We start from the raw sequence: 23715 nt of genomic DNA on the forward strand, positions 1-23715 counted from the left end.
GACATGAGACGTGCAAATTAAAAAAGGTAATAATATTAAAAAAGAAGCAAGTAAAAAATTCTCTCCCAAAACCGCTCCAACCACAACCAAGCACAACCACAGGCAAGATACGGGCCTTTATGTCAACGAGACAGTCATCAACCAGTGAATGTGGCGCATTACCGTGATTATTATATGTAATAGTAACAATTTAAAAAAAATATCTATATATATATAATGTATGTATATATATACGTATGAGGTATACGAAAGGCGGGTTAAATCGACGATGGGAAGGGGACATGAGAAAGGGAAAAGTGGTGGGAGGCATGTGGAGCTGGGTTGCAGCGGACTCGATCGGATAATTCGATTAACTGATCCTCGTTAGTGATTCCTCCCATCTTCCGTTCGCGCTATGGCCATAGTCGTGAACGTGAAGGGGAGTCGTCTCGCAGTTAACCGAGGTTAACGTTAATCGACGTCGAGTGCGTTTGGTGTTCGTGGAATTAGGGCTCGAGGAGAACTCGTAGGACTTGACGAGGGAGGAATGAGGGAGGGAAACTATATTAAGTGGAGGGAGAGACGAGTCGACGGTGTGTCCCGATTAATCGAACTGGCGGTGTGAGTGAATCAGTATAAATACGTATATATAGAGAGAACATACACGCAAAACAAAGCGCGGCGACGATGCCGGGGACCGGGGATGGATTAATCGATTAATCTGCATTTCGGAGACACGAGAGTTTTTTTAAAAGGCGGTCTGGCGGTACGAGACTTGTGAAGCGACCAAAAAAGTGTGTGCCAAAAGAGGATTGTTAATGATCATTATATACGACATACTCTCGCAAGTCAATCATACGGAATTATTATGTACGTAACGTAAATACCTCATGCTTTTACCACTGGACAGATAGAGCCCTAAAGATTAAAAGCTACCAGGCGAGACTTTCGTTTCATTTCTCGGAGACATTCGGGGGATTTATGGGGTGTAAGAGATTAATTTCGTATATCGCATTATATATGCGAAATTATATATGTAAACATCTTCTTCCTCTTCCCAGACACTAATTCCAATAATACATATTATTTCCATCTCTTCCTTTTCTAAGAATTCGGTCTATATATTTCTCAGTGTACGTTGTTTTTACGTAACACAGAGAGATCCGCTAATACGTCAATTTGATATAATCAAGACAGACTTTTCCTTCTTCTTTCTCGTAAAGAACGAAGACGGAACCGAGACGCAAGGCTGAGAAAAGAAGCGCGTCCAAGCGGATAGTTCATCTTCAGATGCGCCGCAGACTCTATGCATTTTGCAATCCTTGCACATTCCGTGCCTACATCTCATCGTTGTTACTTGCTACTTGCTCCTGCTTTTTTAATTTTTTTTATTCATTTTTTTTTGCTTTTTGTAGAAAGGGAGCCGTACCTTTCGGAAACCATCGCATTCTTGGGCTTCTCATTCGATTATCGCTCGTATCTTCAGTCTATCTCCAGCAGTCCTTTTCTTGTGACAGCATCGTTCTTCCGTAAAAGTCCTCTTTGGCCTTTCGTATTGCGAACGAACAGCTGTTCGGTTGCTTTCTTCCTGATATCCTGCCATCCTGGTTTTTTTGTGCCGTTGAAGTGTCACAGGGCATTTCAGTCGCAAAAGCACTCGTGATAATGTTTTATAGCGTTTTCGTGGAAGATGGATATCCATATAAATCAAGATGTACACATACTTTTCAGAGTATTTAACTTATTTTTATTAAAATAATTGCATTTTGGACATTCCGAAAATCTTGATAAAATTTTTAGTTCGAGTTTATTTTTGCTTTTACGCGAGCGAAAAGCCCTGTGTGTGACTTACGTACTTCTTTTTTAACGCTCCGTGAATTATTGTCGTGTATTCGAATAACGTAAGCGTAATCTCAAAAATAAAAAGCCTACAGCATGCATCATCAAAATCGTCGTCGATATAAAATAACTTTTCGGGAATTATAAATGTAATAAAATTCGAAGCCGATTTCTGACTCCGCAATTTCGAGAATCAATAACATTTACGCGCAATTTCAAGCTGTCTTTGTCGAGTCAGTGATACAGATTTTGAATTAAGCGATTTGTCTTCAAGTTCACGCACAATCAACACCAGACGCCGCGTCGTGAAGGCAATAAAATCTTGCACGTCGAGAAAGGCAAAATCTTTTTCTCTCCCGACAGTAATATCAATTTCCCCCGCACGTCTCTGCAGACGCGACCGCGACAGTGCGACCTGAAGTGAAAGAATTCTGACACGAAAGAAAATTGGAGGAAGGAACGAACCAGGGCAACGGGAAAGAAGAAGATAGGAGTACAGGGAAAAGAACCTAGGGAAGCGGTATGAAATGGAATGAAAATTGTTAGGAGACGCGGAATGTGCTTCGAGAACTACGAAGCAGAGTAGTAATATCGCCGCGAGAAGTGTGAGGTTGGGATAGATGAAAAGACAGAGAAGTGAACGGTCCAGGAAGAGAGGAAGGACCTCGCGCGACTTCCGGATCTTTCCTCAGACGGTGAGAACTCTTTCTCTTCTGCGCTTTTTTTTCGTTATCCCATCGCTAAACTGTCGGCTTGAGGTTGTACGCTTGAACGTTACTCGTGAGAGAATTTCGAGGGAAAGGAAAAGAGAATCTTTTTCTTAACACAGCTAACGCGTGGATTGCTCTCAGAGTAAAAGGGTAAAGCAGGCGACTAAAATACTCTCGCGATTATGACTTTGAAATCAGATTCGTAGAAAGTACCGAACGACGACGATTCGATGAATAGAGCGCGTCGACGAAAATATCTCGACCACTTATAGCGGAAAGTTCATCGGCGGAACACTTCCGCAAGAAGACCGAAAAGTATGCGAAATGAACGGAGCGATCGCATAGTTAATAGAAAGAGAGAATTAGAGAAGAGGCAGATATAGTTATAATGACAAAATCGCGCTTGCTTTGTCTACCATTCTCTTTCATTTTTCTTCCCAAACTATTTCTTAAAAATCCATTAATTTTGCTAATTAATTTTGTGATAATTAAATGAGATTATTTGGTAATTTCAAGTTAATTATTTTTATATGAGATTATCAGCTTATATAATTTAATATAAAAAATTCATATCGTTTTACATGATCTTTTAAAAGTTTTAAATGATTCTCGTATCTGCCAATTCTCTGTTTTTCTCCGAAATGATAGATACATGCATGAGCGTGCAATCGTGAGAATCGGTTTTCGATTGACTCGTCGAATGCTCGTCGTTACGAAAAGTAAAAATTCCTCTTTATTGACTGAGATGTGACAAATCGGTCCGCTTGTGTGCCGCGCACTGATTTGTTTCGACGACCAGCGAAGAACAAGTTACCCTTGTATCGATTAACGATTTGTTTCGTTAATATTCGTTTTGCTCCAAGCCTCGATAATACAGTTTGTCATCTCGTGGCATTAATAAATTCTATTTTACATAATTAAATTTTTACACAAAAGCAAAAATAATTTTTTTAAAAACGCGCTGCAATTAATTATGCAAGAGAAAAATGCGAACATATATGTATACAAGTCACGTTTTATTTATATCCGCGTGTTAAAAATTTTCGAAAATTAATATTCTTCAAACGAATTTTCAATTTTTCCACAAAAACAAACTTCCATCGAACTTTGGCGCAAAACTAAAATATTGTTAATATTCAACGAGAAATATTAATGTCTGTTCATATATAAAATTTATGCTCTGGTCTTGTTGAAAATAACTATTTCTTCTTTACACTTGTCACATTTTTGTTTTATATGTTCTCGCTTAATTTATCCATCTATTTTCATTTCATCATTTTTCTCGTCCGACTTTTGAATTCTGTTATAATCTATAAATACTTTCATACCCATTTTTCGTAGAACACTTAATCGTCCACACACAAACACTTACTTGACGATCAACTATGTAGTCTAATCGCTATGCAACTAACGTCGTGTCTTAATCTATCAAAAATTGTCTGAGTAAGCCTACTTTCTACGTTTGTAAAATGGGGTATTTATGGCACGCGATTGATCGATGGATCAGTAAAGGCGGAATAAATCACGAACGCGTCATTTATATACGGTTATTTTATAGCGAATTACCCCAGTTTACTCGCCTGGCGAGTAATCGATGTCACGCTCTTTGGAATGTCGGTTTAACCCTATGATAGAGTACAGTCATGCGGTTGCGTAATACTGTTCTACGTTCTCGTGGATTCTGCAAGTGCGTTTTAACGCTAAGCTCGGCAACGAGCGATTATTCGCCAAGTGTAAAAATCACATTGTATAAAAATAGACTGCGGAACGAACGCGATTGGTGTGGGTGAGTTAGAACCACTTGCAGAACCACGTGAACTTGATGCTACATTTCATCTAATCGCATTTAAAAACACAGCTATATCTCTTCTGTCCTATGTAAAAATGTATATGTAATCTACTAATTAATTACACGAAATATCTAAAGTAACAATCACTTAATCACCACAATTAATACCCTGTATTTTTTGGCACGGTAACCTACTTACGTTCTAAAAATATATTTGTTATTTTGATAATTGAAAAAAATCGTTAAATTTCGCGAAGATATATAAGCGAATTAAATATATTTAAAAAATCGGAATTTTCCTTTCCAATCTCGATTAGAAATTTGTAGAAATATAAAAAAAGCTTATTTATCCTCAATAATCTATTATTACCCTGTCCTCGTTTCGTTAAATCTAAATATATATAAGTTAGTCTGAATTATCGCGTAATTTACCTGCCATTTGACTTTACGAAACATTTCCACGTACATTTGTACCAAAGTATGAGCAAAATATAGCGAATCAATATATTCCATTATAAAAAAAAGCGAAAAAACAATTTTGCGATATGTTATATTCTGCCATTTTGACTGAAACAGTTGTACATTTAGATAATGGAACTACCGTTCGGAACAGTAAATATATAATCAAAGGCAGAAATGCGTTGATGTTAAATTCTGATTTTACAAAAGCGATATTTTCCCTGTATAAAAATTTTTTTCCGTTTGCAAAAAAAACGTAAAATAGAAATATTTTAAATAAATAAAGTCGCATCTTCATTCCAATTTCCATCCTTTGTAAAAGTGGCATCGAAATTTAGCGCGATGGTAAAAGCATCAGAAGTTTGCTAATTCACTACGTCTCATTGTGAGAAGTTTAAAAATATGTTGTCGAAACAACACGACAGATTCTTAAATCGACCGCCTCGCTAATCTGAAGTTCATGCTTTTCGTGACATATTACAAAAGATTGTAAATTGCAGCTTGCGCGATCGATTTCATAACGATTAATTGCCTCCGCTCTAATTTCACCGTTTTACATAAAGGACAATGCGTATTACAAAACACTGCTGAGAAAAATGCGATTCGATAGGAATTATTAACAACATAATGCTTTCCAATATCACAATAATCATATAAAAAAGTATTATATGATGGCATTTTCGTTTAACATTTTTTAATCACAATTTTTCTTACGTAACATGACATTTTATTGCAAATTACATCTATGTCGACTCTCTCTCTCTCTCTCTCTCTCTATTTCTGTTCTTTATACACAACGCATTTTCCTCAGCACGAGCGTAAAAGCTGTTATTACTTTTTGTAGCTTTCTCACCGCGAAGTAGAGACGGATGATAAGATAGGAGGACTTCGTTTCGGTTCGAGGGAAACAACAAAAGAAAAATTGGTTGTGTAAAAGAAACTTAGGAATGGCTGAGCATGGTTGTATCTCTCCTGCTGGACGATAGAGAAAAGGCAAGTACAATAAAAAAAAATATATGTATATATAACAGGAGAGACAGTCTTTAATCCCGAGCTGGCTGAACGACGAGCAATTAGTTGTAGGTAAATAAATATTCTGGACCACCCACCTTGCTTCTGCTGGGATCATCGAGAACCCTATAAAGAAAGAGACGCGAGAGATCCCGTTTTCGCGCGCTCAGCGAGAATTCTGCCAAGCGCCCATTTAAGGCCAATGTTAGACCTATGTCACACAAGATCCATCACGATCACCGGAAACGATACACGAGAGCACCACGCATTGTTGCGTGTCGCTCTCGCCGGGAGACGCGGCTTGAATGAACGGAGACGACGGGAAATTGAATCAGATTTTCGGAGCCCGTCATTTTTGAGAAACTATCGCCACACAAAAGCCTCTTTGTAAAATATAATTAATTAGTATTGTTTATAATATATTTATTTTGTTATTTATTTAAGAGGCTTAACTAAATTTAAATTTACTGAAAGATTAATTAATGTATTGTTTAATAAAAAAAATATCTACTATATTCAATAATCTGCAAATTAAGTTGATTAACACACACTTTGCACAAGGATTACATTCACGGATCCGATTGTTAAAAGATCGGTATCCTCGCGCGAAGAATCATTCCGTCGACTCTATCCATTCGACGGCGCGTCTCTACTAAAATCGCGAGATAGGAACTGTTCCTCTGGACGGAATGTATCGATGTGTATGGGGGAAAAAAAAACCAAGGACTTTCGTCCTTTCTCTATGTGGCTATACATGGCTATTCGTTTTTGGCTTGGTCGTGGTGTGTGGCGGCTGTTGGAAAGATTTTTAAATAAATACGTTATCTCGAGAATGTTTCTCTCGCGCGATACTGAAGTGATAATGATGATCCGCGCGCTCGCAACAAGACGAGGAGCGCGGAAGCCCGTCATTGTCATCGTTGCCTGATTGGTCGTTGCCTTCAGGAGAAGCCGTGACAGTTCTCACGGATCTCGAAGTAGAGATTCAGCAGTGCCGGCTCCGGCACGTCATGGAAGCACCTACCCTCGGGCCACTGTACGCACACTGCAACAGACAAAAACAGACGCTTTACATCTCGTGTTTCTCTAAAAAAAATTAACAAAAAAAAGCAATCATGCGGAGAATTTTATCTCGCGGTTAAAACTGTTTGAAATTCATATACACGAGAACTTTTATTAATAAAACCGCCGCATTTGTCGCACGACCGAAGATAATTAATAGAGTATTTAGCGGCGTTCGCAATTACCTGACGTAACATGGTACCGGAACGTATATAGGGCAGATGGTTATTTGAATTAAGCCGAAAATACCCTGTCATCGTTAATAGTTTGCTAATTAAGAACCGTAGTTATATACCGATGCGCAATTTCACCGTGTAGAAAAATAATGCGATCGATAAGTAATGTGATTTTCTTTGCTGCGCACAATATTGTTAAGCTCTAAATTATTATGTCACTATCTAATTTATTTTAAAAAATATTACGATCAAAATTATTTGACTATCTTATAAATACTTCGAAAGCAGAATTACATAAACTTAATGATACAGCGTGCAAAGTTTGAAAAAGGAATTTATTCGATTAATATCAATTTGAATTAACATCAAGTTACACAAGGTAATTTGATGCACAGCTATCCTGCAGCTGTGATTAAAACGCTCGTTCTTATTCCCCACAAAGTTGCACTAATAATCGCTGGGCGTGGTTGATTGATTGCCACTAAGTTTTTAGGGGCTCGAAGGCTTTGCGCCACAAGCTTATTCTTCCCACAAGCGTAAATTCCTTGTGAAATTCCTTCTCCGGAGAGAAGATTTCTCCGTAGTAAATTACCCGTATGTTAAAAACAGAAAAAGAGCGATACTTACGTTAATGTTCATTGCAAAAAAAAAAAAGGGAAGAAGTTTATAATTCTGAGACAAGTAAAATTGATCGATGTTAAAGGTCTGCTATTTCATTAATAATGTTAGTTAATAATAGATTAATAAATATTTCATCAAGTTAATAATTGCATTTGAGCATGCCTGTTTATGGAAACGACGTATCTTATTTTACGTGAAATATTAAATATGTTAGATAAATCATAAATTTACTGTTGTGTGTGTTATGTGATACCATATTATATATTTAAAATCAAATCTTTATGAAAAATACATACAGATGGAAAATGGATTCTATACTTTCAGAATGGGACCGCCTGCAGTCTTTCTTTCTTTTTCTTTACGTAATTGGCCGCGGGAATTATGTAACAAGAAAATTGACTCTAGCGAGAATCGCGAAATATCGAAGGCGCGCTCCTGCATCTTATAAAACCCGAGATTGCAATTTTCTTTCTAGAGACGCGAGCGCGCACACTTCGATTTTGTTCTCGTCTAAAAGATGAATAAGACGGGACGAGCGAAATTTGATGCCGAGCGCGTGATTTATGGGGCATCTTTTTTCCGAAATTATGCGCATAAAGATGTTTTAAAATCAAATCAGTTTTTACGAACTCGGAAAAATATGCGCCTGCACGAATCGCAAAATTTCCACTTTCATAATGTCTATAATAACGTTCGTCGATTGAGAACGAGAAGCAAGATCACGTGAGAATTCACAATTTTACCGGCGTTCACTTGCGCTCTACAAGCATCAAGTATAAAGCTCTTTGATTGAAATCCATTTGCAATTAATTGGTAACTTAATGCCTTCGTACAATTAATTGCGAAGCGGGTCGGTACTATCGGTATCTCTGTACGCGGTGCATCAAAAGAATCGATAATTATTCATTACTATCTCAGTAAACAGATAAAATAATGTATTTTCGATTAATATAGAGCACGCTAAGTGCGAGAGCTATTTAATTACTACAAATATAAAAACACGTAATATACTTAGGTAATTGTCTGCTTCTTTAATTTTTACATACACCAAAAGAAATTGATTGAAAATAAACGTATCGATAGTTTCTACACTGAAGAAAATTTACTAAATCTTAACACATATTTCTTTAAGTAATACTAAGTAAATATTTATTTACAGTAAATAAATCCTATTAACACAATTAAAAAAATGATATTTAAATAATATTAATTATGGTTTTTCTATCAAATAAATATATGATTTACATTTAGTAAATATTTACTTAAAACTATTCAAACAAATATATTTTTTGAAATTTATTTTTTCATTGTAATTATATTAATCAGAATTTTAGTCAAGATAACTAAATGTTCAATCATGATGACCAGAATTCTGATTGATACACCTGTCAGATTCTACTGGTTCGTTTATTTTCAACCGGACAACTTTCTCTCAGTGTACAAGTACCTACTCAGGATGCTACATTCCGCGATCGGTCCAGGGACGTTGCAACAACGCATTAGTGATCTGTTGCGCGTAATGGGTCGCGATTTCGCATACGTTCAGCGTCCATGGCTCTGATGGATGCAAATACAGCGGCGGGATTGATCGTGCGATTGCGTGCCACGCGGCTGTATCTCTGGTAAAGCAGTAATGAAACGGAAGGTGGCGAATTACTCGCCCTTCGCCCTTGCTCCTCTCACCCCGGCTACCGATTACCAACGGGGTGGGTCAGCTGGTATGACCGCGTTGGGGATGACCCAAACGTAAGCGGGATGTCGGATGCGGTCACTCGATTGTCCCAGCGCGAGCATGCATTTCTCGCGTCGGATTTAACCCCGATTTTTGTCAGATACGGCGAAGCACGCGTCGATGTAACGTGATAAAAGCGGAAACGAGCAATTGGATGATGGACCTCTGCGCGGATATAACGACTCGCCTTCGGAGGGATAACAATGAAACAGGCACGTAAAACACTTGATTGCAGAACGCTGCGTGCCTAAAATCGTGGAATCCAAAAATTCATGTAAATTTCACTGAATTTTGATTGAATTTTACTTTATAAAATAAAAGCCATTTTGCGCAATGATAAATCTGAAATACATTTCACGTGTGGGCGTTTAGATTATAATCGTGGACGTGGTAAATGCAAATCTTGCATTTTTATGTTTAATTAAAAACGTAGTTTTAATTAAAATTTTGCAAAATATTTTCTATTTGATATTAAAATATAGTATATTACGCTCTTTGAAATAAAAGTTTGTTTAATCAGAATAAAAGATTTTAATATCTGAGCTCCTAGATTCTAGTTTACACCAACATGCATTACATTTAGAAAATTTGTTTTTTCTATTTCCGATTTCTCTGTTTATGAGAATAAATTTCTGACTCGGTAAGAAATTAATTGAAACTCGAATGCTAAAGTTTCTGCGAAAATACTGTCTATTATTCGCAAGCGATATAATATATTCCAATCAAATGGAAAAAGAAATACCAAGGATAAAACGAGATCTTTTTTTAATTCAAACGCGTATCTTACCGCGTATTATTTTGCTGCCGGAAATTGTTTCTCTTTTGGTTTCATAAATGAATGGTGCGGCACAGTTCATCATTGTAGATCACACGTACGTGAGAAAATAGAGAGAAGATAAGTTTAATAAAAACGGAAATGTAGCACGAGAGGTAAAAGCTAAAAATAGAGACACATATATACGAAATATTTTTTGCATAATAATTTCAATGTTGTAGCTTTATCGAAGTCCCATATAAATGGACTTTTAGACAGTGTTTCAATATATATTCCCAGTATTGAAAGTTATGTATACTACAAGGAAAAAAAAAACGATCTTACTAAAGTATCTAAAAATTTAACTTAAATACAAATCTAAAAATAATTTTGCCGGACCATCAAAATATTTACATAAGAATCTCAAATATGATAATGCAAAAAGTTTTGACATTCCAGCAATCAGTCCGAACGTTCTACATAAATATTTTGATGATCCGACAAAATTATTTTCAGATCTGTTGTATCCAAAAGTTGATTTTTTAGATACTTCAGCAAAACTATCCTTTAGTATTTAAACTTTCAGTGCTGACAGTATATATATCGGAGCATGACCTTAATTGCAGCAATTACAGAATAATAAAAGAAAACGAATTGTACAGAATATTAAAAAACAAAAACGCGAAAAAAAGTTCTTTCTCTCAACAACACTAATTTTAATAATTGCTCAGTGCAGGCATTTAGACAGTGTTTACGCGAGGAATTCAACAATGCAGAAAATAGGTAGCTTCATCTTACAACAACCACGTCCGTTTACTCACGCTCGTGTGCTTACCGCACCGTCGGATGCTTGCTCATTTGCGTATACGTAGCTACTTGGGACAAAGGTGTAATTGCGTTTTGCGGAATAGTTGCTGCGAAGAAGTTTACAATTTCACCCTATTTCCACACCGGTTTTCGGCGAACTCACGAGCGTATATAATATGATTTTCCTTGATATATTTCGGTATATCAGGTCAGCACATCTTTAGACATGACGCGAGACACGTGAAAATAGACGCTCTTATCTCTACAAGGCCCGATTTCTTCGTAGAAGTCTGCCGGTTTATTTATCGAACACGGCGGACAATAGTGGCCCGCTTTGCATAAAACTTATAGGATCTCGCGACGAGCCTACGTATCGAAAATATATCATGCAAATTATTATATATACACCGCAAACACGTTACGCGGTGGCGCGTGAAATTCCGCCCCCGTCCCCAACCATCCGGCTCTCCCTTTTGTGCGCTTTTCATCCGTTCTGCGAATTTCTCGTGCGAAAATGCTGGCGCGCATATAAAACACGTTGTAATTCCATTAAACCCCTCTTCCGGTATTAACCGCCGGTACAGCCATAGATGGCCTGGCTCCGCGACGGGAATAAAAATAAAATGTTTTAATAAAATGAAGCTTCTCCCGCATTGTCGGTCTAACTTTCTCGCGCTTATTTCTTACCGATGAATCGGCGAACTGCGCCGTGCACAAAACGAGAACGCGAAGAAACGAATGGAAAAGTTTTGGAAAAGTGTGCGACCCAGTCGCGAAATAAATGCGAGAAAGATCCCTTTTCTTTCCTTCTTTACGACAGAAATGTTCCCCGTTTCAACAGCACTGCCGCTTTGTAGGTACCATCACAGCTGTAAATCGGATTGTAGGAAGAGTGCGGCGTTAGCCAGATAATAATAATCCCATTATTAAATGAGATAGAAAAGGAAGAAAAGACGAGGCTCTCCAATCTTAATCTCAAAATAAAAATTTCTTCAATAGTAAATATTTTACCTTTCTTATTGAAAAAAAAATAAAGAAGAAAAAAGTATTAACAAAATTATGCCGAATGCTGAGCAATCGGCAATAATAATGAAACGTTGCATGAGAAAAAATAAAAGGAGAAAGACACGCAATTTCGAGGAAGACGATTTTAGATCGACAAAAGTTTGCGGCGAAGTAGAGTTAAAGTCTAACCGAAGGTAGAATTTTTCTTCCCGCGGAAGTAAGATATTACGTGCGATATCTCGATGCGGCACACATTCGTTGCGTTTTTCCTCGCGCAAGAAGGGAATAAGTGAAGGGGCGAAGGAAGTGCGATTCGCTCGGAAAAAAAGAGAAGCGTGTAACACGATTTGAGGGAAAGGAAAGAGAGAGAGGACGAAGGGTGCGCGCCACGCGACACGAGCAAATGTATGCATGCCGTGCGGCGGCGGCGGGGCGTTATTTACGCGACAATTAATGAGCAGCGAGACTTTGCGTAAATTATGGACATCACGTACCACAGTACCGAGTGTTCTCACGGAAGCGGCGAGCGGAAACGCTGTGAAACGCGAGCTGCTACCAAACAGCGGCGGAGCGAAGATAAAGCACAGGGTGAAAATGTCAGACGTAATCCTAAATATTCGCAATGTCTCGTATCATCAAAAAGGTTCTGTTGCCATTACGATTATGCTACTGCGAAAAGCAAAAATGTTACTTTCTGCAGTGAGATGCGTTAAAATGGTATCTAAAACGCAAAGCACTACTATAGAGATTCTATAGTATAACAGAGATGCGCCAAGAGTCACGTGATCGCGATATTTTCTAATTGGTTGAGGTGAAAGTCGTATTCTATTCTTGTTTTTACGTCTAACAAACGAAAAAGATAGACACAGATTTGAAAATAATTTTGTTGAAATACGATCGAAATAATTACGTAGGAATCTCATAAGCATAATGAGCAATGTTGCAAAAAGTTTTTGCAAATGCAAAGCCGTAATATAACAAAATAATCAACGCTTTTGTGTTATTCTATCTTTGTCGTTCATTATTTTTTATCGTGAAAGAAAGTACAATTTTCATTCTAGCCAGCAAATATCACGATCACATTGAATTATATCAGGTGGACATAAAAATTGTCAAACGCATAAATTTGGTGCATTTCAGTTATATATAAATTTCAAATATAACCATAATGTAGCGCACATTAGAAAGACAGGCATTTTATATATACTAAAATTAATTTGAAATAAAGTGCATTTTTGAAAAATAATAAAAGTCGCGCGAAATTAAATTTTTGCTGGGATTAATCTAGTTGCAGAGAGAAATTATTTCAGACAGGCATTAAAATTGTCGAACACATAAATTTGGTATCGAGTTAAGAGGATTGAAAGACCCGTGCATCGTTGCTTAAGAGAAAGTGGAACAAACGGGGGCAAGTATGCAATTTTTATGACACTGCTTCTGTAAATCCTGTCGATCCGAGATATATATAAGGGAAGAAAAACATATACATATTAGCAGTGGAAAAGTCCGGGTCGGTGGCGCGGCGAAACTTGTCTGGGCTCCTTACAACGTTATTTACGCACGTGGCGTATTACGCTTGAAGTATGAGAACAAGAGCCCACATAGCCGGGAGCGAAATAAATTTGAGGTTTTGCACTTGCGAAACCTCTTTGCAGCATTGCGCATCTCATTATGCTTCAGATTCCTACGTAATTATTCTGATAATGCAACAAAATTATTTTCAGACATGTATCTAGCTAAATTTTTAGATAGGTACTACAGCAGAACCGTCCTTTTCATGTACACGCAAAAAATATTTTGCTGCTCCAGCTAGAATTATAGCTGTTTTTTTGTATCTGATAGAAAATTATGTATCACATACGCATAGAATTTATAGCACAAAATCTAAATTCTGTCTTTGTCATCTATATGATTAGATGCAATACATATCCAATATCGCTATAAGTGCACTTGCTAGAAATTTATCTATTCCAGTTATTTTTCGTACTTATATAATTTTCGCTGTAATTACAAGATCACTTTCTTGAGTATAGTGAGACAGAAATAATGATTTATTTTCGAAGGTACCGGAGCAAAGATTAATGGCTCTATAATGAGGCGGATTACAGCATCTATGTATATATTTGCGTCAAATAAATTTCTCTATAATTAGACATGTGCCACTTTTACAATTAGGTCGATTCGAGTCGACCGATACACGCATTTAACTGTGTAATTGTAGACCGTAATAATATCGCAATATGTCGGCTATTTTTAAATGCTTATTATAAACCTGGACAATTAATATGATATGTTACGTAAATTATGCCGCGTGTAAAATAGACTAAATTACATGTATTCATATTGAGTTACATGTCTGGGATCATATATATTACACTAATTTTTGTACACTTCTCTTGTACAAAAACGAAAATAGCACGACGAAAAATTTAATTGCTCCCGCAATTCGCAATATTCGTCTAAGATCGTTTTAAAAAAAACTAGTAAAAAAAAAGAAAATTTTAATTCCCTTCTAATGTTATTAACATCTGAAAGCGCGCGTTAAAAGTTAATGAAATACAACTTAAATCTCGTCTCTATCATTTATCTCACGTCTCAGACTTTCTAGACGTAGTGTGAGGAGTAAGAAAGATTCATGCAGTCTTTCTCAGCGATTAACATTGCTCCTCATCACGTTTAGTGACTTTTCGGTTCTTTCTGAATTTAATCACGATACCTCGTAATTGAAAAAAACTTCAACGAAGTAATCTTTTCATCTATTAAAAGTCAGATACAAACATCGAAAAATGTCAAGATACCACTTTGATTTGTTAACACTGCGACACCGACTGTTGTTGCGATGTTGTCGAACGCGAGGGACTATCGCGAGGTGCGAGGTGTCTCGGCCATTCCACTTCATCGAAAATCGACAGTTGTCGAATCGGTTATTAGAGGCGTCGTGGCCACGCGCGCACCTCTACGCGCCAAATGGCCCGAATTGATCTTAACATCTCTATGAGCACACCCCGAGGGCGCGAGACTTAGCATTCCAATAATTGCATGTCGCGTGCGTGGGCACAGAGTTAAACCTTGCACACACAAGCCGTCACTCAATAGGACGTTGCCTCGACGGGCGAGAATCAATTCAATCGCTGGACACGAAGTCCTGTTGATTTGATCGCAATTAAACCGGGGCGAACGCATTGCAGCTACGATGTCAAACACGGACGAGTGACTTTAAATTTAACGTTACATCAGATAATCCGACATGGCGCGAGTATTTCCATAATTTTAATTTTAAATAAATTTTTAATCGGATTTATTAAAGAGATTAATTTGATTATAAGAAATAACGACAGATTTAATCCTAAATAATTGAGACATCTATTTGGAAAATTTAAACACGAATCTAAATAAAATGTCTGTTGTAAAGCTGATTACACGTACAAATTCATTAGAGATAAGTAAAATTAAATTAAAGGAATGAATGAAAAAAGAATAAAGTTGCAAGTAGATAGTTTGTCGTTTGAAAGTGCCTTGTCCGCGTTTGACCGAAATTACGTTACGGTTATAATTGGAGATGCCGATCAATGTCGACGTCACTCTACGTCCTTTGTGGGCTCGAGAAACTACTAACCAGAATTATATTGACGTTAGGAAACACTTGGCAATGCACGTTCAATCGTTATTACTGTTTTAAGTGCCGATTATTTATAACATCGAAGTCGTACTGCTCGACCCGTGATAGAGGTCGACGTAAATCTCGGTTAACCCTCTTAAAGAAGATTCATACGTAATACATCGAAGAGTTGTGACGAAGATAACAAAATTAAGCCACCTATTTATACTAACAAAACCTTAAAAACTTAATATCAATGTGATTGTTATTATTAATTATTATATTTTACGATGTGTGTGTATTTTCTAATTTTCGGGTATTACCTCTCTTTTATTGCGTTACAATATTCTTTAATTGGTAGCATTAAATGTAAAACTCTTTAGTCTGTCATAAACAAATGCCATAATGCAATCATATTTTAATTGTTTCATAAGAGAAATCTAGTATACTTGACAATTGTTTTTGTTAACTAATAATTTTGTGTAACTCTGTAAAACCCGTAATTTTACAAATATTCCGTATATACGTAGTTTATGGAGAATTCTGCACAGCTTTCGGGCATTAACTGTGACCTAGAGATATCTGGCAGACTGAAGGACTTCACAGTGTAATCAGCAAAGAGCCTATTTGAGCAGTAGCCGGTTACGTAATACCACCACATATTTGCAACGTGTTCTCTTCACAGCTGGTGGTCCGTCAGATAATCCGGATTAAGCCGCAATTTAAATCAGGTCGTACGACCGGACCGAGGTTAGATTTAGTTTAAAACTCTAGCATTACGTGTCGTGCGTTCGTAATGGACGTAGGCACAGTACGAAATTTGTCCAATTTAACCGAACAAAAATATTTTACACGACACTTCTATTAAGCAGTCAATGTAAACTCTATAATTTTACAAGCATAGCTAATTTTACTTAAAATTCCATTATAAATTCGAAGTGACACGAAACATTGTGGAAAATAACTTACTCTCTTTACTCTCAAGATTTTCTATGTAAATATGTACATACATTTTTCCAATATCGAATTTGAATTTTAGATTCACATAGCTAAACCAAATATTCTTGAAACATACATACAACATAGAACATAAATGTGCAAATGTGTGTATGTGTGTAACCATGTAGAATATTTTTGTCCGCCTGCATCGAGCAAATTTCCCATTGGAATGCATAGCAGAAGAGAAGCGCAAAAGAGAATCGCGAAATTTAAAACGCCCTGTAAAGCTTTACTTCGTCTTGTTCTGCAATAAGGAAAGACTTTTGCATCTTTACATCAACGAAGTTGCCGAACGCGGAAACTGTATGTATTTCCCGCGCAATATTCTCGGGGAAAATACGCTCGACGTTTGTACAGCATAGATCGTGTGTGATAGAAATGATATACGAGCTATATTTTTTTATTATTTCATGCGATAGACCGCTGTTCCCCCCTGCGAGCAATACGCGCGATCGGCCATTTCGCGAACCGCTTTCAAAAGCACGGTCGTATTTTTCTATCGTGAGTTTCTACTACATTCCCTAAAACTTCAATTTCACGCATCAAATACCCGCAAGCATAATTCATATCAATAATCTGAATATAATCTAACGTTAAAGAAAAGATAACTTTTGTCCGAGCAATAGTCTAATTATTAAATTCTGATAATTAAATTTAGCAGTGACTGTTAGCAAAATAATTTTATATTCTAATCAAATTATATCTGCCCAGATTTACGGTTTTCTCATAAAAGATTTTCGATATTTTCGCTAATATGCGATCCGGTAATATGACGCGGTAATATGACACCCTACGTACGATGTTTAAGCTCTAATGGAACCCTGTCGTAGCTTGAGGCGTTTAGTATCAAGCGGCTCGGGAGAAAGCTCGAGGGATGAAAGTTACGGGGAGATAAAAGTGATAAGAAAGTTTCGGCCCACTTACCGTTCGGCACCGTCGGCGGTTTTTTCGTCTGTACCCTCGCAGTTGCGTTGTTCCCCTGTCGAGTTAAAAAAAAAAAAAGCAGACATTAAAACAACCGGAATTTTTTTACGAAAAAGATTTCCAGCTAACATCGCCCATCTTCAGGATCCGCGCGTGGTCATTTTTTTATCGCAGAAAATCTTAAAACACCTCTCTTTTAAGAAAAAAGCCGGTGTATAAAACACGAAAAGATTTCAGGAAATTGATATTTATCGGTCAGACTAATTAAATTCAAAGAGTCCAAATATAACACCTGACTACTTGATTAAAATTATTTATCAGCAATAAAATAATGGAAGAGAGAGCTTCCACCGAAATATTCACGAACGTGTAATGATAATTGTACTGAAGTATTAATGGAACAAATTGTGGTCGCATAAAAGCGATGTAATCATCATAGAAAATGCGTCGTCTGAGTCGAATAAAATGTGAGAAACTTTGGCAATTTCACGGGGCCGCGCGCGCGGATCCTGTAATCAAATATGCATTGTTCGATGCAGAATCCGATTTGCAGAGTGCAATTTGCAGCTCTATGGCTGACTTTGTTCATTGAGAAATTGTGATTTCGATTCAAAATACGACAATCATACATATTCCCGCATCGAACAAGCGAATTATGAGTAATATTTAATAAATGATTAAAAATTATGTAGACGGTTGCACGTTATTTTCCCCTAATTGGTTTTCTTCAATGCAACCCGTTTCAATTATGTTTATATATCGAGTTTGTGTGAATTATGATCGTTGTTTCAACGCTATATTGGTCATACAAATCGTGCATATCGTGTATATTGTATATACATATGCATATGTACACACGTTAGGTATTTAGAACGTGCAAACGTTACAAGTTTTCACTTGAATTCCGATTTTTTTGCCATTGAATTTTAGCTTTTGATACGTAAATTTGGAATCAAGAGCATGTATAAAATTAATCAATTTAGAAAATAATTCAGAAATTTGTGACATTTGCGAAACGCATATTTTGAAAATTATCATCAAATTCACGTATCAATCATACATATAACTCTAATACTTCGAAATACGTCCGAATTCAAGGAATGTTTTTTATCTTAACATTAAAACACACATATATTAAAACAATATATGAAAATCTCTTTCCAAAGCAAAAGAGATTTTCTCTTTTATGGTTTCTAACTTCCAAAATAAAGAAAACCTTTTTCAGTGTATGACAAATTGTGAACAAGGTATGATAAATTGAACGAGAAGCTTGAAATAAAAATAGTTTTTCCATAAATGTTATTCGAATGATAAATGTACATCAAACATATTTTGCGCGTCACATATATATTTTCAGATTGAAACTCAGATCTTTATTTTCAGAACAAGAAGATCGAAGGCATCTGTTACATTTGGCATTAGCGTTATCTCAGAAGTTAGAAACTGCAAGATTCTTCGCGGTCGACGAATTTAACGCTTTAGTAACGATCTATAATTTATTATCCGATAATGCTCCCATTACGCAACTTAACGTTGATTTGTCGTTTTCTAATAAGCATTACAACGTTTCACACAATTGACGTATCGATCCGTGAGCTAAGTATCGACAATAAAATGATTTTAGCCACCATATCGTGTATCGTAACTAATATAGCGGCTACGTACAATACACGTTTAAATAGCGTGCGAACAATTCTCGCGTTTAATCTCGTCGACCCGCAAAGAGAGCTTTACATGCGCGTCAATTGTCGAGAGAGAAAGAGAGAGAGAGAGAGAGAGAGAGAGAGAGAGAGAGAGCAGACAATGTGGTTAAATAAAATCAAACATGTATTCGAATGGCACAACTAATTTGTTTTGTTATGCACCTTACGGATATCAATTTCGCGGGACAGTTTAATGAAAGTAGTAAAAAAAGGGAAAAAAAAGCAAACAATTGCTCTTTTGCGTCAGTCGGGTTTCCTCCGCTTTTTCGATCTCTTTCTTTCTCTCTCTTTCTCTCTCTTTTTCTCTCCATTCCTTCTCAGCATAACCGAGAAAACAATGGCACAAGCCTTCTGTCGATTTCCGATTATTTCAATTTCGCTCAAGTACCTTCGCGTCTGGCAAAAAGGGACGAGTTTCCGGGTGGATCGCGACTTGTTTCGTTCTTTATCGAACGCTTCGCTTACCATGGGTTCCGCTTTGCTTTTTGTATTCTCCACCTACCTACCTAACAACCAGCCGTCCGCCATCTCCTTTTCCTGTCCCACTTTGCGCCCACTTCAGCGGGGATACTATCGAGACACAAAGGGTCCGGCGGTATCGTACCATATAGCATCATTTCTACATTTGAAGCGTGATACGAAAACGCACATCATCCATCACAAATATATTTCCCGACAACTGAGACCAACTGACACTGAATTGATTGTTTGGATTTTTTAGCAATACATTTTATTTGCTCTGATCGTTTTCCTTCGAAAATAATCGTACAAATTGGTGATCAACGAAGATCTAATTATCATAATAGATAAACGTAATAGATAAAATAGTTTTAGCAACGTTAAAATAAATAAGTTATAATATTGTAAAAATGATACACAATTTAGGATAGACGAAAATAAAAGTTGTAATCATTACTTGCTCAATACATATATTCAAACATGTATAATTTATATGAAACGCAAAGGACGGTTTTGCTGAAGTATCTAAAAATTTAGCTAGCTACAAATATAAAAATAATTATGCTGAACCATCAAAATAATTATGTAGAACACTGGAAAATATCATTCTCTATTACTATCTATAAGAAAAGTGATTACTCAAATTACTTTTTCCTTTTAAGTAACGATTATCTTTAATAAAGAATTCGTTCTTTCTGTATATTAATTAAATCACATATACTATTCGCAAATCGGTTTTTAGGTCACTATTTATTTTTTAATAAATGATAATAACTCCTAAACCTAATACAATTCCGTAGATCTTGGAAGATCTTCCACGAAATGCAATTTTCCTGCGATCGTAACCAAGGTAGCGAATAAAAATTATTTACGCACTTCGTTCTCGAATTCACGATAGCTGAAACGCATCTTGAGCAGCGTTCGTGTATTGACTCTCACGAGGATTGTGAGTTACGAGGCTTACTCAGGCCAATCACGCCCGGCCTGGCGCGGCGCATCGTCGAGCAATTTGCATTTTACGATCTTGTTTCCGGCAACGAAGGTTTGGTGGCTGCTGTACATCTCGCGTCACAGGTACAGCATAGCTAAACGAACATTATTGGAAAACGAAGGCTGACGGTAGAGTCGTCGGATGAAGATACAAAACACGCTACGTAACGATGTTCTCATCATTTACATTATCTCGAGTAAAAAAATTTCAAAGATGACACATGGAAAATTATTTAAATTATTACTGGAACAGTCAAGATGAATTTTTAAAAAGCCATGTCAATCCAATGTTAATTATTGGAAAAAATGGATTTGAACGTGCCTCTTTTTAAAATTCTGTTTTTGTCAACGTCTGGGTACCATTGTGCCGCAAAGTGTAACGCTGCAAAAATCGCGCGCGGCTGCACTTTAACGAACAAACAAACGAGTGAAGCGCGAATCGACGGATATGTAGGTACGTTCGAATCGCGTAAATCGATCCATGTCGATAATAAACAAGCGTGTCCGCGCGTGAGCCACCTTGCTCTGACAAACAATTGTGGGGAATTTTTGTTTGCGCGTGTCGCGGCGCTCGCGAATAAGTGTATATTGCATTCAGTGGAATTCAGTCGACGGGAAGCATCACGAACGATGTGTAGTCCGAATCCCACGATTGTTTTGCAAATTACCCGCTGATATTAATGATGCCCAGCTGACACCAACAGGCAATTTAAATTTTCGATGTTATCGCTTATCTATGTATGTATATTCCTTTATGTACACTTTGGTAAAACGCTATATAGTACATATGTGGTATTGTTGATCCGAAATTATACGGACTGCGATAGCAATGCGAGACAATAAAATAATAGAGTAAGGTGGTACAATTTCGAACGATGATACAATCGTGAACGAAATAAAATTTGAACCGAATTTTAGCAAAGATTTTAGCAAAGGTCAAGTTCGATTTTTTCCTGTTTGATATTTTTTAATACCCTCCACACAATGAGATCAGGGTTACCAATTTGAACCTCAAAAATTGGATTATTTTATTTTAAATTTTATTTCAAAATTTTACTATGTTAACACAGAGAAAAATTTTTGTACTTGTAACTATAATTACATGTTACTATAATTATGATTATTATTGCTATTACTATTATGATTACTATTATGATATTATACTGATATATATGATATTATTACTATTATGATTATTATTACAATGTCAGTAATAATAATTAAGTATATGTATAGTTCTATATATATATAGTTGGCAACAAAAAATGACTGTAATGAGTATCATTACAAAAAATGGTTGTAATTACTATAAATTATAATAAATCAATTTTTATGGTAATTTCAATCATATTTATGTAGTAATATTAATTACAGTCATTTTTAATTGCCAACTATATATATTTGTAGATAGAATTATACATATATAGTTATTATTACTAATATTATAATAATACAGTAATAATCATAATTATAGTAACATGCAATTATAATTACGAATACTAAAAATTTTTCTTTCAATGCGAAATTGTACCCTCTTATTCTATTGTGATCCAATCTTTTTCAATATTCTCTTAAAACGTAGATATAAATCGCGGGATATGAAACTAATGTTTAGCAATCATAAAATGGATCTGTATTTCTATTGAGCTGCTAATTGTAGTAACGCGCGCAGTACGGTTAATTTTAACGCATTAAGCTTGACTTAATAAAGCATAATGGATATACGTACATATAGCGCATATTAAATAAAATTCAAACGATCAAGATAAAAGTATCGATATTTCTTCATCATATATCACATTCTCGCCCTTGATGGATCTCATCGGCGTATACCGAGGAAGGTTCTAAAGAGACAGTCACGGTCTTACGTGACTTTATTGATTCAGTAAGGAAAAAATTATGGATGCAGGCCACTGAATAATATGCAAAAGACAGGGTTGCAACGAAAAAATGAATCGACGGCCTTGTTATGCTACTATCTATATAGCGTGAAGTACCGCCTAAAATTATAACGTAAATCAATATCACAAACTTCTACCCAGAACGCTCCTAGGTCAATATTATCATATATTTAATCTGAAGTGCCGCTTTATATTCACATTATGTGCGATTCTCATAGTAAACGACTGAACTGACAATGAGTTATATAAGCATACTTAATCTTCCATCTATAATTATATTTTTACTCTCTCCGTCTGTAGTCTGAGTGCCTTTCTTTAACTCAAATAGCGCTCAATTATTCTTTAGCTCTTACTCAATTTTTCTTTACTGTTCTATTTTGCTTTCAAAAAGTATGAAAAAATTCAAGATTACAACATTCCTATTTTTTAATAATTTTAAATATTAAAATCTTTATTTAATAAAAATTGAAATTTGAATAAAACTGTAAGGAACAAAATGGAAATTTGTTTAAAAATGTATAACTTACAATTAGCAATTAGGGAACCGTATATTCCACCCTCTCCCTCATTTCGGACAAATTTGAGAGTAAAATCTCGCTTGTGCCAAAAAAGACAGATTGTAGATGGAAGGTTGCTCAATGTGTGTAACAACAACAAACTGCGATATTCTATCTCAACACATAGTACGATATTCTTTATAAATTGCTAACTAAACTTACGTAATTTGCAACATTTCTTGTAATAATAATATGACAATGTGATATACCAATGTGGTATGTAAACTCGAGAAATTTATTCTTCAGATAAATAATTTTTTTCAAAGTTTCTAAATCAAAAAATATGTACGTATCTCATCTGCGTCAATTTCCAACTTAATGAAATACCATTTACTTCTATTCTGCATAATACTACCACCGCACATTGCAATTGGCTGCGGGCAGCAGACCGATGAAGGCAAAATGGCCGCATTAATCAAGACCCGAGTACAAGGACGATCGGCATTCGAAGGATTTAACAATCGACGCGATTCTCCCCGACAACTCCTGCCTGGAGAATCCACGTTTCCCAAGCACTTATCTCGGTCCTAGGGATCACAGGGGGAGATTCGAGAGGGAGGGCTCGACTCAGACTTAGGAGCTACCTTCGAGAACGGCCGGCGGCCGGTCGAATAAGCGAAATGGCACTTTGGAAATTTCG

The 23715-nt window shown here is 36.3% G+C and overlaps 1 protein-coding gene across 3 annotated transcripts in view; it reads right to left on the reverse strand.

Annotated features, from left to right (window-relative positions):
- Window positions 1–23715, reverse strand: part of LOC108729863 (RNA-binding Fox protein 1) — a 161552-nt gene that overhangs the window by 39466 nt on the left and 98371 nt on the right. For all 3 annotated transcript variants that reach the window (XM_018459202.1, XM_018459204.1, XM_018459205.1), the window contains exons 6-7: window positions 17466–17520; window positions 6812–6832 (exon numbers count right to left, since the gene is read on the reverse strand). In XM_018459202.1, coding sequence (XP_018314704.1) covers window positions 6812–6832; window positions 17466–17520 — 76 coding nt within the window. The remainder of the gene's footprint in view (window positions 1–6811; window positions 6833–17465; window positions 17521–23715) is intronic.

The sequence above is a fragment of the Mycetomoellerius zeteki genome, unplaced genomic scaffold (genome assembly GCF_001594055.1).
Source record: "Mycetomoellerius zeteki isolate Tzet28-1 unplaced genomic scaffold, Tzet1.0 scaffold80, whole genome shotgun sequence".
In the NCBI taxonomy this organism is placed as follows: Eukaryota; Metazoa; Arthropoda; class Insecta; order Hymenoptera; family Formicidae; genus Mycetomoellerius; species Mycetomoellerius zeteki.